General features: G+C 38.2%; 1 protein-coding gene across 3 annotated transcripts in view; it reads left to right on the top strand.

The window, feature by feature from the left end:
• The first annotated feature begins 1564 nt into the window (after positions 1–1564).
• Positions 1565–22662, top strand: part of LOC131028586 (transcription activator MSS11) — a 49493-nt gene continuing 28395 nt past the window's right edge. For 2 of the 3 annotated variants that reach the window (XR_009102609.2, XM_057958900.2), the window contains exon 1: positions 1565–2278. Coding sequence is in view for 2 of the 3 variants with exons in the window: in XM_057958900.2 (XP_057814883.2) it covers positions 1685–2278 (594 nt within the window). In the remaining variant the exon portion in view is untranslated. The remainder of the gene's footprint in view (positions 2279–22662) is intronic. The other variant, XM_057958898.2, reaches the window with a different exon arrangement.

The following is a 22662-nucleotide window of genomic DNA, read 5'->3' on the forward strand; positions in this document are numbered from 1 at the left end:
AAGAGGAGACATATATAAAGAAAAAATAGGAAAAGTTTGCTCCCCCTTCTTGAGCTAATAATAAAAGCAACAACGAAGGGCAAATAATTGAAGAAGATTCTGTAGATAGCACTTGGTGCATTATATTGATGTCAACATCATTGTGAAAGGCAAAAATCAGATAGGAAACCACCATGGAGGTATGATAATACATCGAATCAACATGTTGATCATTATATATCTACATAGAATCAAAAGAACAACTACAACAATTAGTGGCATCCTAGCTATATGACTACTCATGGCAAGAAAATACATACCTTGATGAAGAATGATATTAGATGGGTGCAAAATATATATATATATATCAAGGATGGGATTTAGGTACCGTTAAGCTCAAACCACTACAATGATCACCTATGGATGGTTGGATGATAGGATACAATGTCATTATTGTAATGACTTATAAGAATCTTATTATTTAGCTTCTTGTCACATTTCGAGGATGGAACATGCCAATGAAGGATGGTGTATGATATTTATCTAGTGATTTGATAATATAATGCATTTAGGTGGATGAAGATGTAAATACGCGACACACATCCCTTAAGTCAATTTTATCAAGTCATGTGAACAACTTATGTGATTAATTAAATTAGGTGATAAGTAGGTCTTCACTACGATTGTGGTTTACCTCTCCACCGTTTTATTATTAGGAGGTGATTATTATTGTAAGGGGGGTTGTTGTGTATGATATTGTGTTTGGGATCTCTTAGAGATATAGTGTGGGGTTGCTTCTACCATGTAAAGAGTTTTGTATGTTGTTATCAAGGATGAGATTTAGGTATCATCAAGCTAAAATGCCTACAAAGATCACCTATGGATGGTTAGATAATAGGACACGATATCATTTTTGTAATGGTCTATATAAAGGAGGTAATTATTGTAAGGGGGGTTGTTGAGTATAATAGTGTGTTTGAGATCTCTTGTGGTTTCTACCATAAGGAGTTTTGTGCATTGTTATCATACTTCAAAGATTATTCTATTTTTGTATATAATTGATATTAGGACATCTTGACCCATAATCATCACTTATATTGTGTGTTAGAAATCTTTGATATTGCGTGTCATTTATCTTCTATATTGACATATTGCTATAATTACACAAATGAATCTTATTATAATAATAATCATTTTGTTAACTTTGAAAAGTGACAATTTGAATTTTTAAAAGTAAAATTGAAATCATATTTGAAATCTTAAAAATACAAATTTTAAAATATAAATCAAATATATATAAAAATAAATAATTTTATATATTAGAATATTGATTTTAAAATTGGAACTAACTTTTTTTTTTTAACCTACATTAAAACGTCCACATAAATAACTTAAAACATAACAATTAAAAGTGAAATATAAATTTTATCCTACACATTACAAGCATATTGGAGGTTCTTTTAAGATTGGGTATAATGCTTTGACGTCTATGCGTAATGTTTTTCAAACCATAAACAAAATATTGGGCGTAAATATTAATTTAAAGCTTCTTTAAATATATCATTAAATCTCATTTCAAATTTGAAATTTAAAGGAAGCTTTAAATTAAAGGACAAAGAGCAGAGCTTCAGGAGAAGCGGGAGGGCGACTGTTCGAATCCCCTTGGAAGCAAATTTGAAATTGGGTTGAAAAGAGGGAAAAGGCAATGGCTCTGGTTCAATTCTGCGGAGACGATAACGATTTGGACGATGCAGAACTCTGGGCCGTCATCGACTCCGCGTCTGCTTCACATTCCGTTCAGAAACAACAGTCCCGCAATAAGCCTCCTTTTTTTCCCCCGCCCGGCGGCCAAAAGACGATCTCAAAGAATGCTTGTTCTCCTTCGACAGATGTTTCTCCGTACCCGCAAAGGGCCCAGAAAAACCAGAAAAGATTTCAAGCAGACTATCATGTGGAAGAGGATTCCTCCTTTTCTCCCAACGGCGAAGTTGTGCAGCGCCCCTGGACGCGCCCCCTTGCTCCTCTGCATAAATTCGCCAGACACGACAATGGAAACAATAACAGCAACTACAATAACAATAATGATTCATGGAGACAGCAGCATAATAATAGCAATAGCAATTATGCCTGCTTCGTAAAACCGCTGCAAATTCAGCAGTCTTCATCTCCACCTCCGCCTGCCTTAAAAAAGCATCCGATTCAAGAGCTTGCTTGCCGCGACGCCATGGCTTCAAAGGAGAATGCCCCTGGCATGGTTTCTGCGACCCTGTTCAAGCACTATCAAGATACAGCCATGTCGGTATGTCTCTTTTTCTTTGCACATTTTTTAGAATTTATTGCCATTATAAGTATTCTCAGAAGATATTTTACAGATTTTCCAAATCTCTTCTAGATAGGCGACCAGCTTGTAAGTTTTTAATTTTTTCGGTCCACGGTTCTTATACCAAATCACAGTTTCTTGATGAAGAGTGAGGAAAGTCCCTTGAAATGGATGGCATATGCTTCTATAATCCGTAAGAGCTTTGGCAATTGTTAGGTATTTTCGAACTTGGAAAAACCAAAAATCAAGTAAAACCTGCTATAGATGTTTTTGAACCTTTGAACCTTTCAAGTTTTGCATTATGGTTTTTTGATACTGCTTAAATCCTGATGATGGATCGGTTAGCGAGTGATCCAGGTTGTCGATGGTTCAAAACTGTATTAAAGGTCTTTAGACAATGAAAACCTTAAAACATTGATTTTGAATCCTTTGTTCCACAAAGCATCTTAGCTGCAAATATTCATCAAATTGTTTTTTTTTCAAATGTTTTTCCCCCAAGCTGATTGAAATTGAACATTTTCACATTTTCACATTTTGCATCATTGTCTTTAATTTTGCCAAATTTCTGAACATGCTAGAACAATTAGCCGGCTGTTCAAAGTCCTCTTTAACCAATTTTAGAACGCTTCAGATTGCCAAGTAGTTGAATGCTTTAGCACCAGAAGTTGGATAATCGAATCAATAATATTCCCGTGGCATACTAAATGAAGGAATCTTGATTAGGATGCGAACAAACAAAAACACAAGTGAGGGAGCATTAGTCAACAGAGTAAGTCTGTCTATTTTAATCATACTGAATCAAATACTTGAAACCGGTAAATGGAATTGCAAGACACGTGCCAATGTATGCAATATAGACCGCCATCTACTTATTCTGATGGATGCAATATGTCATTTCTAGTGAATCTTTAGGTTATGCAATAGCTTTGCATTCTCCCGCAGCAGCGTTCAAGGAAAAAGGGAACATGACATACCATTGATCCCGATTTGGTAATATATGTTGCATTCTTATTACCTACAAGAATTTGTTGCATGTTATGGTAGATAATTACTTGCAATGAACTCTAATTGTTTGGGTGTAGCTTAGACTTTGAATTTGTATTTCTTTTCCAATACAATTTCTCAGGAGACTAATACTCAGAGGCTCTTGCAATTGTCGATACCACATAGATTGGCAACTCCATGGTGAATGGAAAAGATAGATCACAAAAAATTGGCACTAAACTAGCTAGAGATGCAAAAGAAATTTGATAGGAAGTGGGCAAATTGTGAAGGAAAGTATTCAATGGATGATTCTGTACGAAAGTACCATTTTGTGTTGGAAAATACATTATTTATTTAAGGACTTAAGGCATTATCACTGAAAATGAGACAACTATGAACATATCTCACATTATATGGATAACATATTGTTTTGCTGCATTCGAAACAAATGAATACAAGAAATAGATCTTATAGGACTAGATGCAATGCAACTATATTGAATAAACTAAGTCTATTCAACAGTTAAGAACAAAATTGCGATTGGTTGAAATTGTGCCTAAGAAAGCAGTATTATCAACCAAATCTCGCAACAAAATCCTATTTCTGTGGTAAATGTCATGGTGTAACATAATGTTGCTTTCCCAGTAGAGGAAGCTTAATTTGTAGTTCTAAATTATCATTATGTTATACCCAGTTTTGACATTCTTATCCGAGATGAAGCTGAAAGTACATTTTTCTTTTGATTTATAAGATAGTTATTACTTATTTTTCATTTTGTAAAAGTGCTCAAGTTTCAAGTCTTGTCAGTTAAATTGGGCCCAAAACATCATGTTCCTTGTCAATTGTCCTTCTCAAATCAAGAAGCTGATTATGTTGATGATAACTGTGTAGGGGATTGGATTAATTGGCATAGGAAAGTAAGGGAAGGATGGGATTGAAAAGAGCAGTAAAATGCTTCCGAACTAAATTCATGGAAATTAAATGATTTCAGTGAAATCTGTGAAATTCATTGGATCCTTGTCAAGCCAAAATTAGTAGAAAGAATTATAGGATTGTGCAATTCTTTCCACAAGAATGATCACCAAACCAATTACCTCAAGAATAAAACAAAAGAAGATTTGAACACATAGTTATGAAGTGTTGCAGGATACACTTGAATGGTGGCAATGAAAGAACTTGATTGCTTACAAGTGTTTATCTAGGCTGCATATATGTAGTCAAACTCAACTAAGGCATGATCCATGTGGACGTGCCTAAATAAATGATCCATGGATTAACAACATGCAAGGGTTGAATCACGACCTTTGATCATAAAGATCAAAATAGTATATACATTAGGTGTATAATGAATATGGGAGAGCTAAACGACAGTTCATTTAATTTTAATGAACACAAGCCACAAATCAATCTTGTTACTCAACACCCTCCTTTAATATTGAGTGAGCCAGGTGAAGATACCATAAATTGAACACCTTCCCTTGATGATAATAACTTGTATCCTACCATCTCTCAAAGACAAACAAATGGAACCTTTGCCAAAGGTTTGGTGAAGATGCTTGCTATTCTCTTTTGTTGTTGGAATATATCGTTCATCACTCTCCATGTTGCACTCACTCGTGAATGCAATGCATGCCCATCTTAAATTGTTTTAACTGCTGATGCAACACTATTTGTGGTCATAGAGGTAGCACTTTGATTATCTATCCAAATCTTGTAAGGTCCATCTTGTGTGATGGCAAGCTCCTAAAGTAAATGATGTGACCATTGCAATTGCGGTCTTCCTTGAGCCAAACTATAGAACTTGGCTCCTGTAGAAGACGTAGAAATAACAGTCTTCTTCTTGCTCATCCATGCAATTGGGCCAACACCATAACTGGAAATAAAATTAAAAGTAGATTTTCAGTCATCGTTATCAACACCACAATTGTAATTTGAATGACCAATCAACTTGGGCTAAAAATAGATTGAGCACTTCAATATCCAAAGCAATATTTACATACCTTTACATATGCTTTGTTGCATGATTCCAATGACTTTCCTATGGGTTTTCCATATAACTAGCCACATAACCAGCAACGAAAGCAATATCTAGTCTATTGTGAGTCATATCCAACAAACTCCCCACAAGTGATTGGTAAAAGGAGGCATCCATGTTAGAATCATTAGCAAAGTCCTTCCCTAATTTTGTCCTTGAACCATTACAATCTTCCATCTCAAATTTCTTTGAGAGTTTGTATAGACATCATGATCAGTGATATGTATGGCATGTTGATGTCATGGTAGGTTAGAATATACTTCTGTGATTCTTGGTATTCGATGGGTTGGTTTTACAATTGGATGGTTGGTATTCCACGATGACACCTATATGTATTTTTTGATGGAAGCATGAGTTTGTATGGTTGTCACTAATGTCAAACCTGGTTATCCGGATAGATATTGGTTCGGATATGCTCTTGGTTGTTGGAGTTACGTACTTTTGGTGTTGGTTGTGGCATTTTGTTTTGGATAGTTATCTCTTTCTCTTGCAGGAAGTGTGTCTGTCAGAATGGTCCAAGAAGCCTTTGATGCTCTCTGGATATGTTGCAGATTGTGTTGCGGTTTAGTGGATGTGGTTTCATGGCATGTTTGGTATTCTCAGTGTGTTTCTCAAATGGTTTCTTTGTTCTGCAAGAGAGCTTTGTTGATTTATGCTCAGGATATTCAGTTATGTTATGACTTGGTGTGTCCGATTAAGTTATCTTAATTGGATCATATTCTTTTGGTCTGGATATGAGTTGGAAGTTGTATTGAGATGTTTTTATGGGTCTCACCACGGCTGTAATGTCCCCACTTTGAAATAGAATTTAATAATAAATAATAATAATATTAAAATACAAAAGAATAAAAATAAAATTTAAATTTAAATGTAAAATAATATAATTAAATATAATTAAAATTTAATTAAGTTAATGAATGGTCAAAAGACATGGAAGGAAAAGTTGAGACTCCCTAAAACATGGGATATAAAAGGGAGAAGAGAACCTCATTTGAGAAGGGGATAATTGTGGAATCAGAAGTGCAGATCTGGTTTAAATAAGAAGTGCAGATCTGATCATGAAAGGTTTTGTCCCTTTCAAAGGGCAGATATAATGAAGCGTTACACTCTTTCAAAGGGTGCTAATGGTGGAAAGGGCATGTCTCTTGCCAAAGGGTATACATGATGAAGAGGTGTGACCTCTCCCTCACATTGAGAGATATAAAGGAAAGAAATCAAAAGCATCTGGTGACATCACCATGGATCAGATCAGATCAGAACTGTTATTAAGTTACAGGCAGTAACATCTTTGTTCTTGGTGGTATGCATGGGGATGAGCTGAATATGTATGCTTAATAAATGAAGCCTAATGATGTTCTTATGCAGAATTTAATAGTAATATTAATATGGGCTGCAATATGTATAACAGGGAATTAATGCCTTTCTATCACCAACTGTTCATATGACGATTAAGTAAATTATATGATGGAGTCTGTAATACCTTTCAATCTCACCATCCAATTATGGAGGGAGAATACAAGGAAGCAAGAGCACTAGGCTCCAATAGGTACGCCGACCCCGAGTGTGGGCCAAGAGGCCAAGTTGATGAGGTCCTCGGTGCTCTTGGGCTTGTTGGAGAGGCATAGACTCAAGGTGCCTTGGGTGATTCTCCTTGAGCTCCATAATGGTAACTGGTGTAGGGAGAGAAAAGGTTGTTGAATCCTTCATATAACTATGCAACATATAAGAATGCTTAATATATAGTTTATCAAGGCATAATGGAAATGTTGACTAATCTGTTGTGTAGGGTCCAGACCAAGCTTAGTTGACAATAGTGTCCCTCTATTGTAATCACTATGCCCTAAAATTGTGATTCAAGGTCAGATAATAAGAGGGTCCCATTAGGGGACATTACAATGGCGTGTGGAGATCTGCACGAAGTATTTTGCATTGGAAGATGTTGTGCGGCCGATTGATTGCTATATATACACGTTACGTTTGGTAACGACTTTGGAGAATGTATTAGCGTGTGTGGATTGTTGGATTAATCTTGGAAGGATGTATTTTAATATGTTTTGGTTCCCTTTTTCTATTGGAGTGGACCGCTTTGAATATTTTTGGTCAGGGTGGCTTATTTTGTGTAATATTGCTTATTCTGTTTTCGTCGACCCTCAATCAGATTTTCAATGATGTATCTCATATTTAAGAAGTGTGGATGGATGAGTTGAGTGTGTTGGTTGTGTGTGAATTGATGAGAAGTGTATGCAAATGATATGCAAGCAGATTTGAGTTTGTGAATGTCTGAAAGTCAGGTTGAGAAGAGCTTTGAAGGTGATATATTCAATAAGACAATGTGTTGTGACAATATAAGTTATTAGAGATGTTTGCCATGATGTTGGTCACTTGATCTAGTTGTTCAAGGACGATTTCATGTTTAGGAGAATCCTGCTAGTTTTAATTCAGCTATTTCCTTCATTGCTGATTGATAGTGAATCTTTCGGCAACAGTTTGTATCTTGCCCTAAAGTAGCGAGCCTTGGCTGTACAAGTCCTTGTATCTTGCCCTTAGGCAGTGTGCCTTAGCCTTGCAAGTCTTTCACGTGGTGTTGCTCCTTGGTAGTGAGAGTAAAACTTTGTAATCATTCTTATTCATATTGTGAGTTAGATTCTCACCGTGGTTTTTCCCTGTTTGGGTTTTCCATGTAAATCTGGTGTTTGTGTGTTGATGGTTGATGCTTATGTGTTGATGATTAATGTGTTGTTGCTAAATGAGTCGATGCTATTTATAATTACTTTGTTTTGAAGTTTTGGACTGATTTACCGCCCCTCTCAGTCTTGCCATGTGTTCAACATTTTTTTGCGTGAAGATGCCAGGGTTAGATTGAGGATAGGTGGAACAAAAGGTTGACCATTTGACATTGGATGCTAGACCTTGGAAGGTTGATTGAAGGGTATTCTATAATACCTTAGATAGAGACTCTGTAAGTGACATGTTGTATTGAATCTCTAGAAACTGAACATTATAACAACATTTGCTTGTTGATTGTGGGTTTCTCTCTTGCCTTCGAATGTAAACATTGGTGTCTTGTGTAATATTGTTTCTGTATATTGTTCCATTTACTTTTTGACATTTTTGTTAGATGGATTGGTTTATATGATTTATTGTTTTTAATACATAATCTTAAGTTCATTTAACCTAGTATATCGGTCATTTGTTGTGGGAGTACTTAATCCTTGACACCATGTATGATGCAAGAGCATCCTTAGTTATTTTGTGATTTTCTTTGCCCCCACAAAAAGGAAAATAAGAAAGTCTTTACGTCCAATGATCATTTGTGTTTTTTGTTTTGCAATAGGTGTTGAACCATCAAACAATTCACTTGCATTGTTAATGGTTTTAGTCCTTGAAGGTCAACATTGGATGCCTTTTTTTTGATGCAATAATCTACACAATTCCTGGAAGTATTAGCAGCAATTTTTTCTGATGCAAAGAGTCCCATTAATCTTCTAGGACTTGCAATAGTGCATACTTGTGGACATGAAGGACAACAAGCCATTGTTTTTGGGAAAAGGGGTGCAAAATAAGTTAAAAATGGGGATTTGGCATTTGAATCAGTAAACAATAGTTCAGAACACTCGTTTGTCTACATTTGGAGTAATAAATGGGTTGAAACATATACCACCAAATATCTTCGTGTGTTTCTTTAAGATTGGTTGGATATCAATGTGTATAGTTTTGCCTTGGGAAGAGTATTTGTCAAGGATCATGCATTGGGTAGCCCATTCCCCTTGTCCATGTCTAAGGATTCTTTCCATCTTTGTGGATGAAACTACTCTTGGTGATCCATCTCATACCCTCGTAAAAGGACTTCGTACCCATTATGTTTAAAACAAAGCTCCAATTTTGGAAGCTCTAGGTAAAAACACCCCAAAGAGTATCCATGGGGTTACCAAGATTACATCAATATCCCCCAAATTTACAACATAGAAATATTCTTTGGTCAAATGCTTCCCCAAGGCTACGTTTAGTTATGGAATTTTTCTAGTGCATGGGGAAGTGGATCCATTAACCAAGGCTACTTTTAAACCCTTAAAATCTTTTGTTTCTAATTTCATTTTTGGAAGCAAATTTTTGTCAATAAAGTTGTGGGTTCCCCCACTATCCACAAGGGCAGTTACTTTTTGTCCTTTTATAACAATTATTTGGAAAGGGTGGTGTTTGGATGTCTTTGAGATGGCGGCTAGGGTTCCATGCTTTTCTTTTTGCTTGTCTCGTGTTCTTTTGCTAGGGTTTTCCTTCTCCTCTTTCCATGCTTCTTTGTCGGACAATACTTCTATATTACATGCTTGGGTTTTCTCTCCACAAATGTGTCTTGGCCCTTATTTTTTCTTGCATTTGAAGGACAAACCTTTCTTTTTTAGGTGTTCTTGTTGTCTTTCAAGGTTTCCTTGTTTACAAACATGCCAATACTCCCATTTTTCCTTACAATTGAAACACAATTTTTCTATTTGAAGTTCTTTGTGGTCATTTCTTGGAGGAAATTTCCTTTTATGCCAATTTCTCTTATGGTGGGGAGTTTGAGGTTAGAGCTTTTGTATAGGGCTTGTCTTTTGATGATGAGATTTCTAACCTTGTTGCCTTTTGAATTGCATTTTCAAGTGTTGTAGGATCGAGGGCACTTGTCGAGCGTCTGATTGATTCTTTAACCCTTCTACAAAAATGTATGTGAGTCTACTTTGTGAAACCTTGATTGATTCTTTAACCCTTCTACAAAAATGTATGTGAGTCTACTTTGTGAAACCTTAGGTACTATGACTAGAAGTTTTTGGAATTTAGTGGCATAATCTTCTATGGTTCCATGTTGTTTTAGTTGTGTTAGTTCTTTAAGGTACCATTCAAGGTGTTTTTAATCAAATCCCTTGATAAGCCTTTGAGTGAATTCATTGTAAGTGCTTATATATTGGTGGCCTTTGGTAATAAGGCCATGATGCCACCAATCATGGCAGTTCCTTCCAAAAGTAGGATGGCAAATTTACTAGCATATTCCTCTGTCATGGGACTAAGTAGAGATAGGTGTCCCTTTTTTGGACCCATGAACATGTCGTGACTCTTCTAGATCCATCGAAATTGCGAAATGTCATTTTACTTGTCCTTTGTCTTAAATATTTGTTGGCCCGTCCTCTTTCCCTACTAGGGGCATTTCGTGTTTTAGCATCATAATAATCCCTAAAGGAAACATTCCTAACTTCGGGATCTAGTCTTGATTATGCTTCAACAATTCATCAACATTGTTAATGGGTGGATTATTTGCTTCTTCCTCTATTGTCTTTTATCCCCTAGGTACGAAGGAAGGTTGTGTTGGTCTAGGGGTTGATCCCCTTGGTGGTATGTTGTTATTTTCTAAATGATTTTAAAACTCTTCTATTTGTTTGGTTGGGTTTGAGGATATTGATTGTAGCATTCATATTTTCTAAGGTTTGGAGGAGCTAGAGTTGTCTTTGCACTGTGCTCTATGAAGGTCAACATTTCATCTCCCAACTGTTCACCCATTTTACTTCCTTGAGTAGAGTTGTTATTTGTTGTAGGTTGCTTCCTTTCCCTTTCTAATGCTCTTTGAGCTCTTTGGCTTAGTTTCATCCACTATCTTTCATAGGATGGTAGGAATGATGCTTTGATACCAATTGTAATGTCTCCCCTTTTGGTATTACCCTAAATATTGCCCTAAAATCACAAGTTAAAATTGTAACTCTACCAATGAATTGTAATTAGAAAAAAAAAATTTAAAATAGTTAAAATTGTAACTCTACCAATGAAAATGATTTAAGCAATATAAATCTCGGTGTAGGTCCTACAATCATATTAGACAATATTGGACATATAATTTATAAGACCAATTATTTCTACAAGGGTTATGGATCAAACATATAAGTACATAAACATATATTAATATTTATCATATTCCATTAGATAAATCATGTAATACCTATGTTCACTTTTAGTATTCAACCATAATTGGGGTTGAATGAGGGAGCACGATAGGGTGCCCAAAGCAACCCTCACACTAAGCTCAAGAACAAACTTTATACCCCTTGGCACATAGGTGGCAGACACGTCAATCATCCACCTTGGGGTGGCCTACCTAGTGCGGGTGCTTGTCTCTGCCCTCCCTATTCGTGACACCTTATTCACCCATCTATGATTGTGACTTCAACAATCAACCATCGTAGAGGTTGGAGAGAACCACAATAGGGCGCCTAAAAATCCTCTTATCTAAGCCCAAGAGCGGACTATATACTTGTTGACGTGTTTTTTAGGACCATGTTTAACACAGAATAAAGTTTACCAATAGTCATTGTATTCTTTGTTGATCAAAGTTATACTGTGTGCTAAGATTGCAAAAAAGTTCAGACGGCTAACTCTAAGGTTCCTTTAAGCCTGGACGTGACTTAGTCAGTTGATGAGTTTGCTGTTAACCTAAGGGGCCTTACGCATTCACTTGAAGAGGATAACAAATTTGTGCAAGTTCAAGGATTTGATATGAATGATTTAGCTTTGAAAACAATGTTTTTGCGGGACTTTTTTGATTTGGAATAAAATGAAAATAAAATGAGGTAAGGGTTGAGAGAGCTATGCTAAGACTAGTCTAGTCCTAAGAACAAAGAGATGAGATCACTTGAGCAGAATCAAACCACACTTCGCTTCGCTAGCATAGCACAACTACACGAAGGCGGTGCAATATTCAGGGGTTGTGTAAAAGGTTTATAAATCAACAATGAATGCCATCAGTTTGAACAACATTCATCCAATAATTGAAGTTAAGTCCACACATAAAACATGCTTAGACTACCCTTACAAAGCATGCAACAATCAACTACACACAAAAGGTATGAGCTCAGATTCTACAACAAGCAATCCTCTCAAATCTCGTTCATCTAACAACTTAAATAAAATTTACTTTAATTGAAGAGAGCGAGAACATGCAAGCTTCGAAACAACACAAGAACACACCAACAATTGAACAATGTATTAAGTGTCTGCTTCAAAAACTCTAAGCAACAATCTCTGAAAACAATCTCTCCTCCTACTTATGAGGGGGGTCACTCCATATAGGCCTTGAGCCACGAGAACATGCAAACCCTAATTAGGGTTTCACCTTGAAAGATTCTCCACTCAAGATGCAACAAGGTGGGAATCAGCAATTAGTACCCATCAAGCCCATATACTATAAATTCAAAAAAGCCCAACAAATGGCATCCATTTGTGCATTAAATGCACCCCATTACATTGAATTTGCCCAAAATACCATAAATATTCCTCATGTAGAAATAAATGCCCATCATTCCCCATGTGACAACTACATGTAGAAGGAATCTGTCATAAATCATTAATATGGCGGTTGCATGCAAAAAGATTCTTCATGCATTCAACATGCATTGACTAGGCTGCCACTAAGTCAAAATATTCCAGCAGTAAATGTGCTACCACTACTCAGTCAAAAGATTCTCATCCAAGAATGGATGACCATTATCCTGCTCATTAATTGCATACGTGATGAACTTAGTGATGATGGCTTCCAACTCTCTTACGGAGACACTTGGCATGCTTTTGATGTCGAACTCCATCAAGGTGATTTCTTCTTTGCTCTTGGAAAAGAAGCTCTCCCGCTGAACCATCATTTCCTGTGTTTTCTTCATCATGCTAGAGAATGAAGAAACATTTGCAAAATGTTCCTTAGAAAATAATCCTACGAAGAAGAATTCGCGCAGTTGGGATTTCAGGGAGTTCACAATCACTCCAGCTTCACTCAGCTTCTTTGCGAACAATGTTTCAATCTCGCTGATAATTTCTTCCTAGACCCTTCTAATCGAGTCTTTTAAAGTTGAAGACTCCATGCTAAATTTCTCAAAGGTATTCCTTTCTGAGCAAATGACGCAGAACCATCAGGAAAAGTCATACACCTCGTTCTCCTGAATTACTTTCCCATCAATCAGTGTTTGCTTTGGAATCTTCATTAGAGCCCTAAGTCGCGGAATGGTTAAGTCCTGATAGATCTGAACGTCCTCCCATAGACCTTCCGCTACCTCCAATCTGTTTAGAAGGGAAACAAATCTGGAATGAAGACGAGCCAAGTCTTCATTAAACTTCCCAGTTGTAGTAAAGACGTCTTCCACCTATTCCCTTGAACTTTGGGCCATTCCTCTGATTACTTCTGTGTCATCAACGACTTCCTTAGGTAGAGAGGAAGGAGGAATGAATGAGGGATTTACTTCTTTGAGCGGCCGCTTGAGACTTCTAATGTATTCACACAAAGGCTTATTTTCTTCCTTCAACCTTTTACATTTTGCCTTTGTTTTCTACATCTTTTCTCTCATGGCCAAGGAAGACTCCTCAAAGTCTTCTATTACTTGCTCGATAGAAGCATGTCCTAGATCAACTTGTTTGATTACATAATCTTCTGGTCTAATCTTGTTCCTATCTTTATCTACTGCAAGCTCAGCTATATGCAAGGTTTTGGATCCAAATTCATCCCTCACAACCTTGGAGAATTTCCGGGGAGCCTTCTTCTCTGTCGGCTGATCCATTCTCTTTAACAACTCTTCTAACTCCTATGCTAGATCAATTTCTTTTTTCGGCTCCCTTAATCTATCCATCAGCCAATCATGAGCGGGACTGGAGTGACTATGAATTTCCATCTGCTCGTGCTCCTGCGATACCTTATCCATCTCCCCAAGGATGGCTTCTACGAAATTATTCTGGTGGGTTTCTTCTTGATGAGGAAGAATTTCCTGTCTCTGATCTCTTGGCTGATTGGGTCTATGTGAAGCCATGACATTGAGAATGTCCTGCAATGGAGCATTGTTAGGAAGATTGTCTTGAGGTAGACTTACTGGATTCTCCTATATAAACATTTCTACCTCCTGCACACTAGAAGAGCTGGCTGGTGATTGCATCCTTTCCACCCTTGCTCTTTTCTGTGGTGGTTCATCCTGTTGAACTTCTTGCTGAACTTCTTGTTGAGCTTCCTGATGAACCTCCCGATGGACCTCTTGCTGGATTTCTTGTTGTACACTCTTCCTTTTCACTGTTTGCAACCCTTTTGGAACATTCCTTCCTTTTTTAGGACCAACCTCCTTTTGTTGAACTCCCCTTCTTCACCTTGGGCCTATGAAGATCCTCCTGTAGCCTTGTTGTGAGAATCAAGATTTATATTTTGTTCCCCAACCTCCTTTTGTTGAACTTCCCCTTCTTCACCTTGGGCCTATGAAGATCCTCCTGTAGCCTCGTTGTGAGAATTAAGATTTTCTATTAATTGGAAAGTCAGGCGGACATTTCCTTCTTTTAGCCTTCTTATATGCCGATCAACCCAATGTTTAGTAAATTTTAGAATCGGTCTGACCAAAATATCCAAATCATCAATTTCGGGTTTTGACCAATCTAGAAGCTGAGTAGGTTGATCTCTCACCTTTTCAAATTCAGGTTGCACTAAGTCTGAATCTTTGTTCACTTGATCCAACACCTGCATTACTTCACCTATTCTGATTGTTTGCAAGGGCAGCTTGGAAAACCTTTTCCTTTTGACATCAAAATCGTCCCTTGCATCTTCCCAATAGTCCTCCAGGTGAAATTTGTGCAAAAACTTCACTCTAGCAACCTTTTTAATCTTACGATATGGATCGTAGTGAAACTTGGTGGTGATTCATCAGTTGCCTTCTCAGCTGTTGCCATGTTCGGGCACACTTCCATATAGTCCTCGAGGGCGATTGGGAATTCAATAGACAACTTCCTTTTCTTCTTCTGAATTTGATCATAAGCTGTTAACTGCCTCATAAGTTCTAACATTATCAATTTGTCAGATGGGTACCGTGGCAGTTTATATGGCTGGAAAGCAAAGCCCTGTGTCTTGATATATGCGAACATTGGAAATTGCAGGAATGTGGCTCCAAATTTTTGAACCAATGCCCTAGCTTGTGGTGACACTTTCGTGTGGAGCTCATTCTGCATGAATCTGGTCAGGTACATAGTGAAAGCGTCATTCGCTAGCTTGAAAGAGTTAGTATTGTAGAGGTGCAACTAAGGATAAATCTCATGAACTTTTAGCTGTGCCGGTCCGCAACCCTCAACTCCTTTTCCAGACAGACCATCAAAGTCTCCCATCCTTGCAAGCATGTAAATTACAAAGGAGCTCATGTAGAAGGACTGGGACTTGTTTTCTTTCAAATCCTTCAGTTGTTCATGGATGTAGTGGTTGATTAACCTGGCCCAGTCAACTAACCCATTGGAATTCATAACCTCACCGATGTAGAAAAACATCCATGGCCCAAAATTAATGGTATGTGGACACCCCATTATCCTGCTCAACATCATTATCAGGTCCACATTCCTGTTTGAATTCAAAGATAGTGAGTGTCTTTGGCATTTTGGAGATATGCGGTCTAGGCCTCAGTAACCAATGCTTGTCGATAGTCTCCGCACATCTGTCAGGACCTGCATCATATATTGCTTTAGCTCCATTCGTGGTCCGGTAAGTCATCGAATGATGTGAAGGAATTCCGAAGGCTTCACCAATTGTTTTTGGAGTCAAGGTGGCTAACTTGCCACTTGATGTTGAAATTGTCCTCCTTTTTGGATTGTAGTGTTTTGCACATTCCAGAATCAAATTTGGACATTGAATAGAAGGGGGAAATCCTTCTGTCACAACAATTCCACTTCTGATAATCTTGGCAGCTGTGGGAGATGGACTATGCCCTGTTGTTCCAAACATCCTGATCCTGAAAGCTACCAAGTTAAATGTTCCTAAATTTGTATCATGGATCTCCTTCCACCTTGTTGACGTGTATTTTGTACACAATCATGCACAGAATAAAATACCCAAAGGTACCTTATCCTCTCTTGAATAAAGTCTCTGATTGCTGAAGATGCCGCAAAAAAGGATCAATCAGGGTGACTCCAATGTTCTTTTATGTAGGGTCTACGTGTGGATAAGCACCAGTGGTCGTTGTGATTGCTGTTTCATCAAGGGGACTTACGTATCCGGATTGCAGGAACAAGATTTTCCTAATACTAATGAATTCCAAAAAAGATCAAAAGGGGAGGGTTTGCAAGAGATAAATTCAAATCTAATCCTAAGAATGACTCAATGCGGGCAGGACTTGGTAAGATTCTACCAACTTCAGTATCGCCAAGGAATTACAACTTTACTGAAACTGATGCGATCTTCTAAGGTGAATAATGATTTTTCAAATCATCAAGAATCATAAGTACTACCATGAAGGTACATATCAATGACTCAATAATGAATGAAGGTTTATGCAATCCAAATATTTCCAATCGACCACACAAGGCGTCTTTACAATCAGTAAGAAGCTAGTGGTTTGGAGTATGAATCTCACCAAAGATCAAGCCCAACACTTAGTCCTTCAAACTTAAATACTACTTTGACTGAGAATGATTTAAGAGAGTAAACAACCATGAAGATAACCACAAGAATTGCAATAAAACACCATAACTTCAATATTTTATTGATCTCAAAGCCATCATAAACAACAATTGTTTGAAATTCCTTCTTCAAAGCTCAATCTTGCTACAAAATAACTTGCTTTTCAAAACTCTAACTATTTCTTATTGCTCTCTCTGAATTCTATATCTATCTATCTATATCTATAAATGAAAATGAATGAGGGTATAAATAGCATCCTCAATTACAATGAACGGTCCAGATCAAAAGAAGATCAATGGCCAAGATTATGACACCTAAACCCTAATTAGGGTTTATTACAAATAGCCCCCCTTTTATTGAACAATATTAAATGCATAGCCAAATATTAAATTTGGCACAAAAACCTAGGAGACATAGACCAATGAAAATTAAGGTGCCACATCATCTATAACAACCTTTCTTCTAGAATCTTATTCCCTTTCCAATGCTCTTTCTTAGCATATGCAATGAATCTAGACACGATTCCTTCGATCTCAGCAATTGGAATCTCGGGAAGATTTCTCATTCGTTCCTCCAAGTGGATGACCTGATCGAAAGCCTTGAGAAGAGCAGCGTCCCATCCAGGTTCAAGTTCCTTGATTTTCTCAATCAAGAGCATGGTAGCAAACATCTGATCCCGTTGCTCATCTGTAATAACATTCTCATCTTTGCAAAAGATGACCTTGACTCTATCTTCTAACTCTTGCAAATCCACATCTGTCTCAACTGCAATCCTCCTGCCAAGAATAGTACATAATACTTCAAACACTTTGTCCTGGATCGGATGGATAATCTCTTCAACTTGATTGCATTTGTTACTGATGTCCTCAAAAAGGACTTCCTTCATCTGGAGTAAAGTTGACCATTGGAGTAAACTATGAGGTCCCCCATCCATTATCTTTTCTTGCGTTAGGACCTTCCTTGATGTTTGTCTGATTACTTGCAGGACAGGAATGATAACATCCTTAGTATGAGCAAAAGCAACTACAGTTATCACCAGGTTGTGGATGATCTCAAGAACCTGAATAGCCCGATGAATAGTCTGCATCATTCTTGTTGCAAATTCAATAGCAACTGTATGGGATTTGTCAATCCAAGAGCTCATAAGCTGGACCAAACTCCTGACTCTCTCTGCCTCACCAATTGATTCAAAGGGAAGTGCCTGCGCAAGAGATACTGCTGGATCCTGACGCCTCAAAGGCTGATTGAGATGGCTAAAGTAGCCTCTCCAAGCACTGACCTCTCGCTCAAGCTTTCTATTCTTTTCCATTTCTTCTCTAAGCTTGTCCTTAAGTGCCTCAAATGAATCAGTGGCATCATCCAACGTCTGCTCGGCTGTGAGTGGACCAAGCTCAAATGTCTCTACATCATACTCTTCTGCAAGGATTTCACCTTCATACTTGTCCACTGCTGGTGTAGCTATCTGCAATTTCCTGGATCCTGTCTCATCTCTGATCATCTTGGACATCTTAGTGGCTTTCCTCTTTTCTGTCACTTCCTGAGAATTTCCAACAAGGCTCTCTAAATCAATCACATTATCTTCGTCCTCGATTACAATCACCCTTGTTAGTCTCTCCTTTAACCAATCTGGAATGGCAGATCTTGTTTCTCTAACTTGTATCTCCTTAGGCAATGTTTCTTCTTCTCTGAGAGGAGATGTCGCTTCGTCATCATTCTTGTCTTCATGTAACTCATTGACTTGACTTGGCGAACGTTGAGGTGCCTGTCCTTCTTCCTGTTTATCGTTCTGTACCATTGATTCCATAGATTCCTCCATTTCAAGTGTCCTCTTCTCTTGTCGAGAAGATGTGCCGGATGAACGATCTCTATTGGCCTCTTGCTTCTTCTTGGAGGATTCTCTTTTTTCAGGTCTCTCTTTCCTCTTCGATCCTCTAGGATGAGGATTGCCTTCACTTACGCTTCGAAGGTTGCCTTTGCTTGTGTTTCTGGGATTAGGATTACCTTCACTCACACTTGCTCCTCCTTCGCCTGGCCTTTCCTCCAAAGTAAAAGTCATAGATTTGCCCTGCTCTCTCAACTTTTGATGTTGCACATCAACCCATCTGCGAGTACAAGACAAAACTGGAGCCATCAAGGTATCTAGATCCAAAATTTCAGGTTCATTCCAATCTAGCCTCACTGCTTTGCTTTCTCGGTCATAAGATGATTGGAGATGTCTGCCACTGTCCTGAGCTTGGTCGGCCACTCTATAAATTTTGCATTTCCTGATGAAGTCTAAAGGCAATCTGGAATGCATCTTTCTTTTCACTTCAAGATCATCTGAGAGATTCATCACAAAATCCTCTATCTGAGGTTCATGTCTGTATTTCCTTCCGACTGTCTCTTCTATATACCCATAAGGATCGAAACTCTCTCTCATGGCAAAGAATGAAAATGAATATAAAGCTAACTCCTTTTCTGCATCATCCATGGCTAGAGCATTAGGACATACCTCAACTGAATCATACCTCAACTGAATTTCCTAGTATGATAGAAACAGGAACTCCATTTCCATGCCTGTGTCTGAATGCCTTCGCATAAGCTGCCAACTGTCTAGTTACCTCAAGTAACACTATTCTGTCTGTCGGATATCTCGGCAACATATAGGGAGGTGAAGGACATCCATGAACTCTAATATATGTAAACTTCTGAAATTGGATGAACCAAGCACCGTACCTCTTTACAAGCTCTTGTGCATCTTGAGATAGCCGATTGTGAATCCCGCCTTGCAATGTCCTGGTGATGTTCATCGTGAAGGTATCATTGACTAACTTGTAGTCACTTCCTGGAGGATGATGCAAATGAACATAGGAATCACAAACTCTGACTTCCCTGGGCCCTCTTCCGATCACTCCTCTGTGAGGTAGTCCTGCATATTCAAAACTCCTTATCAAGGCATATATGATGTATGAACTCATGTGGAAGGACTTGGTAGCCTTCAGTCTTCTTAACTGCACGTCCAAGCAATGGCTAATCATTCTAGCCCAATGAATTGTTCCTTTTCCTTGAACTATCACTTGGATGAAGTAGAACATCCACTTCTCAAAATAGAAGGCTTGAGGAGCCCCTGTAACTCGGTTGAGTAATGTTATCAAATCTCTATACTCCTCCTGGAAGTCGATCCTATGTGGTGTGTTCGGAATCTTGCTCAGGCGAGGACGACTCTTGAGTAACCAATTCTTGTTGATGATGCTCAAGCAAGTGTCTGGATCATCTTCGTACATGGACCTGGCTCCTTCTAAGCTTTTATAGATCATATCTTTATGTTCGGGCAGGTGAAGAGCTTCATTGATAGCCTCCTCTGAAAGATAAGCCAAAGTGTTTCCTTCCTTGGACACGATCGATCTGGACTGTGGATCATAATGGCGAGCACACTCGATCATCAACTCATGGCACTGGATTGCTGGAGGGAAGCCGGCCGTCTTGATAATGCCACTTTCAATTATTCTTCTTGAAATAGGTGATGGCTTGCCAATGTAAGGGACCTCTCGAAACTTCTTCACACTGAAGTTTCCCAAGTTGGTATCTCCAATGTTGCTCCATTTAGACAAGATCTTGGTCTCCAATTCATCGTTCTTTTGATCCTCCTTCATGAGGGCTGGATGATTGGTAGATGCTCCTGCCTTCGGGGTCGCCATCGTGACACCTAAACAACATTTCATAATGAGTAATAGATTTTGCAATATAGAAATATAGACTAGATTAAAGATTGAATTTAGGAAACCTCATGATAAATCTTTGAATTATCATTTCCTAAATATAACGATGCAATTTTGGAATTCAAGATTCAAAATTCAAAATTCAAAATTGAGGCTAGGACGATTCAAAATTCAAAATTTGGAATTGAGGCTAGGACGATTCAAAATTTGGACAAGGGGGATCTTGCCATACCTTTCTTGAGAACTAACTCTAAAAAGATGCAAAATTAGGAAATTCGCCTAGGCAAAAATGGAGATTGGAGTCTTCAACGTGAGCTTCTCCTAGCCAATGCGCCTCCTTTATCAACTTCACCACCTTGGGGTCTTCAACGCCTTAAGGGAAAATTCGCTCCAACTCTAACCACAAACAAAGTTCGCACTCCACCTTGGATGGAAATTTCGCTCCTTTCCTTGGACAAAATTCGCTCCTTTTATTGCTCTTCCAAATTCGCATGCAACAATGATTGAATGATGGTTTAAAATGCTTGAAAGTACCCCTCTTATATAGGCGCTCACCTCCTTAATTGCACATAGGCCGACTTTTGGAAATAAGGCAAAAAATAAATAAAATTGAAATAAAATGGAGGCCGACTTTTATAAAAATATGGAAATATAACCCCAAGCGCTCTCCTTTTTATTTAATTTAATAATTAATTAATTTAAATGCCTTTGTAATTAATAATTTCGATTTTTTTAAAAGGCCAAATTAATTATTAAATGCCTTATGCGCTATTTTTTAAATGCCATTTTAATTAAATATTTCAAAGTTTATTGAATTTTAGCATTTAATGTATTTCAAAATTTATTGGCGCCAAAACATGAGAGATATGAGGGATACTAACCACATCGCTCTGGTCCCTGGGAGAGGGACAGGAGCGATTAGCCAACTTGGATTGATTTTCACATTCAAAGTCGCTTCCTTTACGTCCAAACTGGGATCTTCATTCGTAACTTGGAGTTTGATCTATTCAATTTTTGAAATGAATGCCTCTTAGACCATTTTCGCTCTGGTCCCTTGGTGAGGGACAGGAGCGATTTTTGCTTTTACTCCATGGTCCTTGCCTTTTGAATCGCCAAATCAACTTGCGAGGTAGGCAATGATCATCCTTGTTTGTTCTACGCATGCCAATCTTGTCCTTTGCAAAGCAAACTTGATTTTTGGAGATTTTCGCCCTGGTCCCTGACTGAGGGATAGGAGCGAACTTTACATTTTAGTCAAAATTTGCCGAGCCTTGGGGTCAATTCCTTGTTCATCATCTTCGAAAGGCACTCCTTACTTTGCACAATTCTTGCCTTGGCGTGATTCTGGAGGGAGATGTTTGATTTCATAGAAATCGCTTTGGTCCTTGACTGAAGGACAGGAGCGAACTTGCATTTGTGGCACAAAATTGTTGATTTTTGACGTTAACTCCTTATTCATTATCTTCCTAAAGACATTTGGGATCCCGCATGATCTTGCCTTGACGTAGTTTTTGAAAGGAACGGTTGACTTTATTGAGATAGCCTTGGTCCTTGACTGAAGGACAGGAGCGCCATTTTGTTCTTTGTGCGAACCCTTGATCATATCAACTTCAAATTGTCTTCAAAGCGAAAAACGTTGTTTCTTATTCCTTCTTAAGTCTTGCAAACGATAGTAGTACTCTAAAATTAGGCACACTTGAAGAGTTCGCTCTGGTCCCTGGGAGAGGGACAGGAGCGCCTTAGGTAATTTGAGCAAGTTTTGTGGTCCTTTGCAACTTCGTTCCTCTTAGAGACATTCCAAACATCATTTTGACTTCGTGTCTTGACTTGGACCCATTCAAATTCGGAGGGAGAGGCTAGATAACCAAGATTTCGCCCTGGTCCCTTGGTGAGGGACAGGAGCGAACTTTCATTTGTAAGCTCATTTGTGTTTTGCCAACCTTCAAGATTATCTTCAACGGATTGGTTGGGTCGCCTTTCCTTCATCTCAAACTTGAAATTCACTTTTCCTTGGTCCAAAACTTGTCCTTTGAGAAAATCGCTCTAGTCCCTTGGAGAGGGACAGGAGCTATCTTTAAAATTCGCCTTGTTCCCTGACAGAGGGACATGAGCGAACTTGACTTCTTGGGTAGATTTTCTCTTTCGGGGTCCATTCAAGTTATATTCAATAGGCAAAACGTACCTTCCTTGATCTCTTCCACATTGCGAAATCATTTAATCCTGCAAGAAT

This window comes from Cryptomeria japonica, chromosome 8 (assembly GCF_030272615.1).
Source record: "Cryptomeria japonica chromosome 8, Sugi_1.0, whole genome shotgun sequence".
Taxonomy (NCBI): Eukaryota; Viridiplantae; Streptophyta; class Pinopsida; order Cupressales; family Cupressaceae; genus Cryptomeria; species Cryptomeria japonica.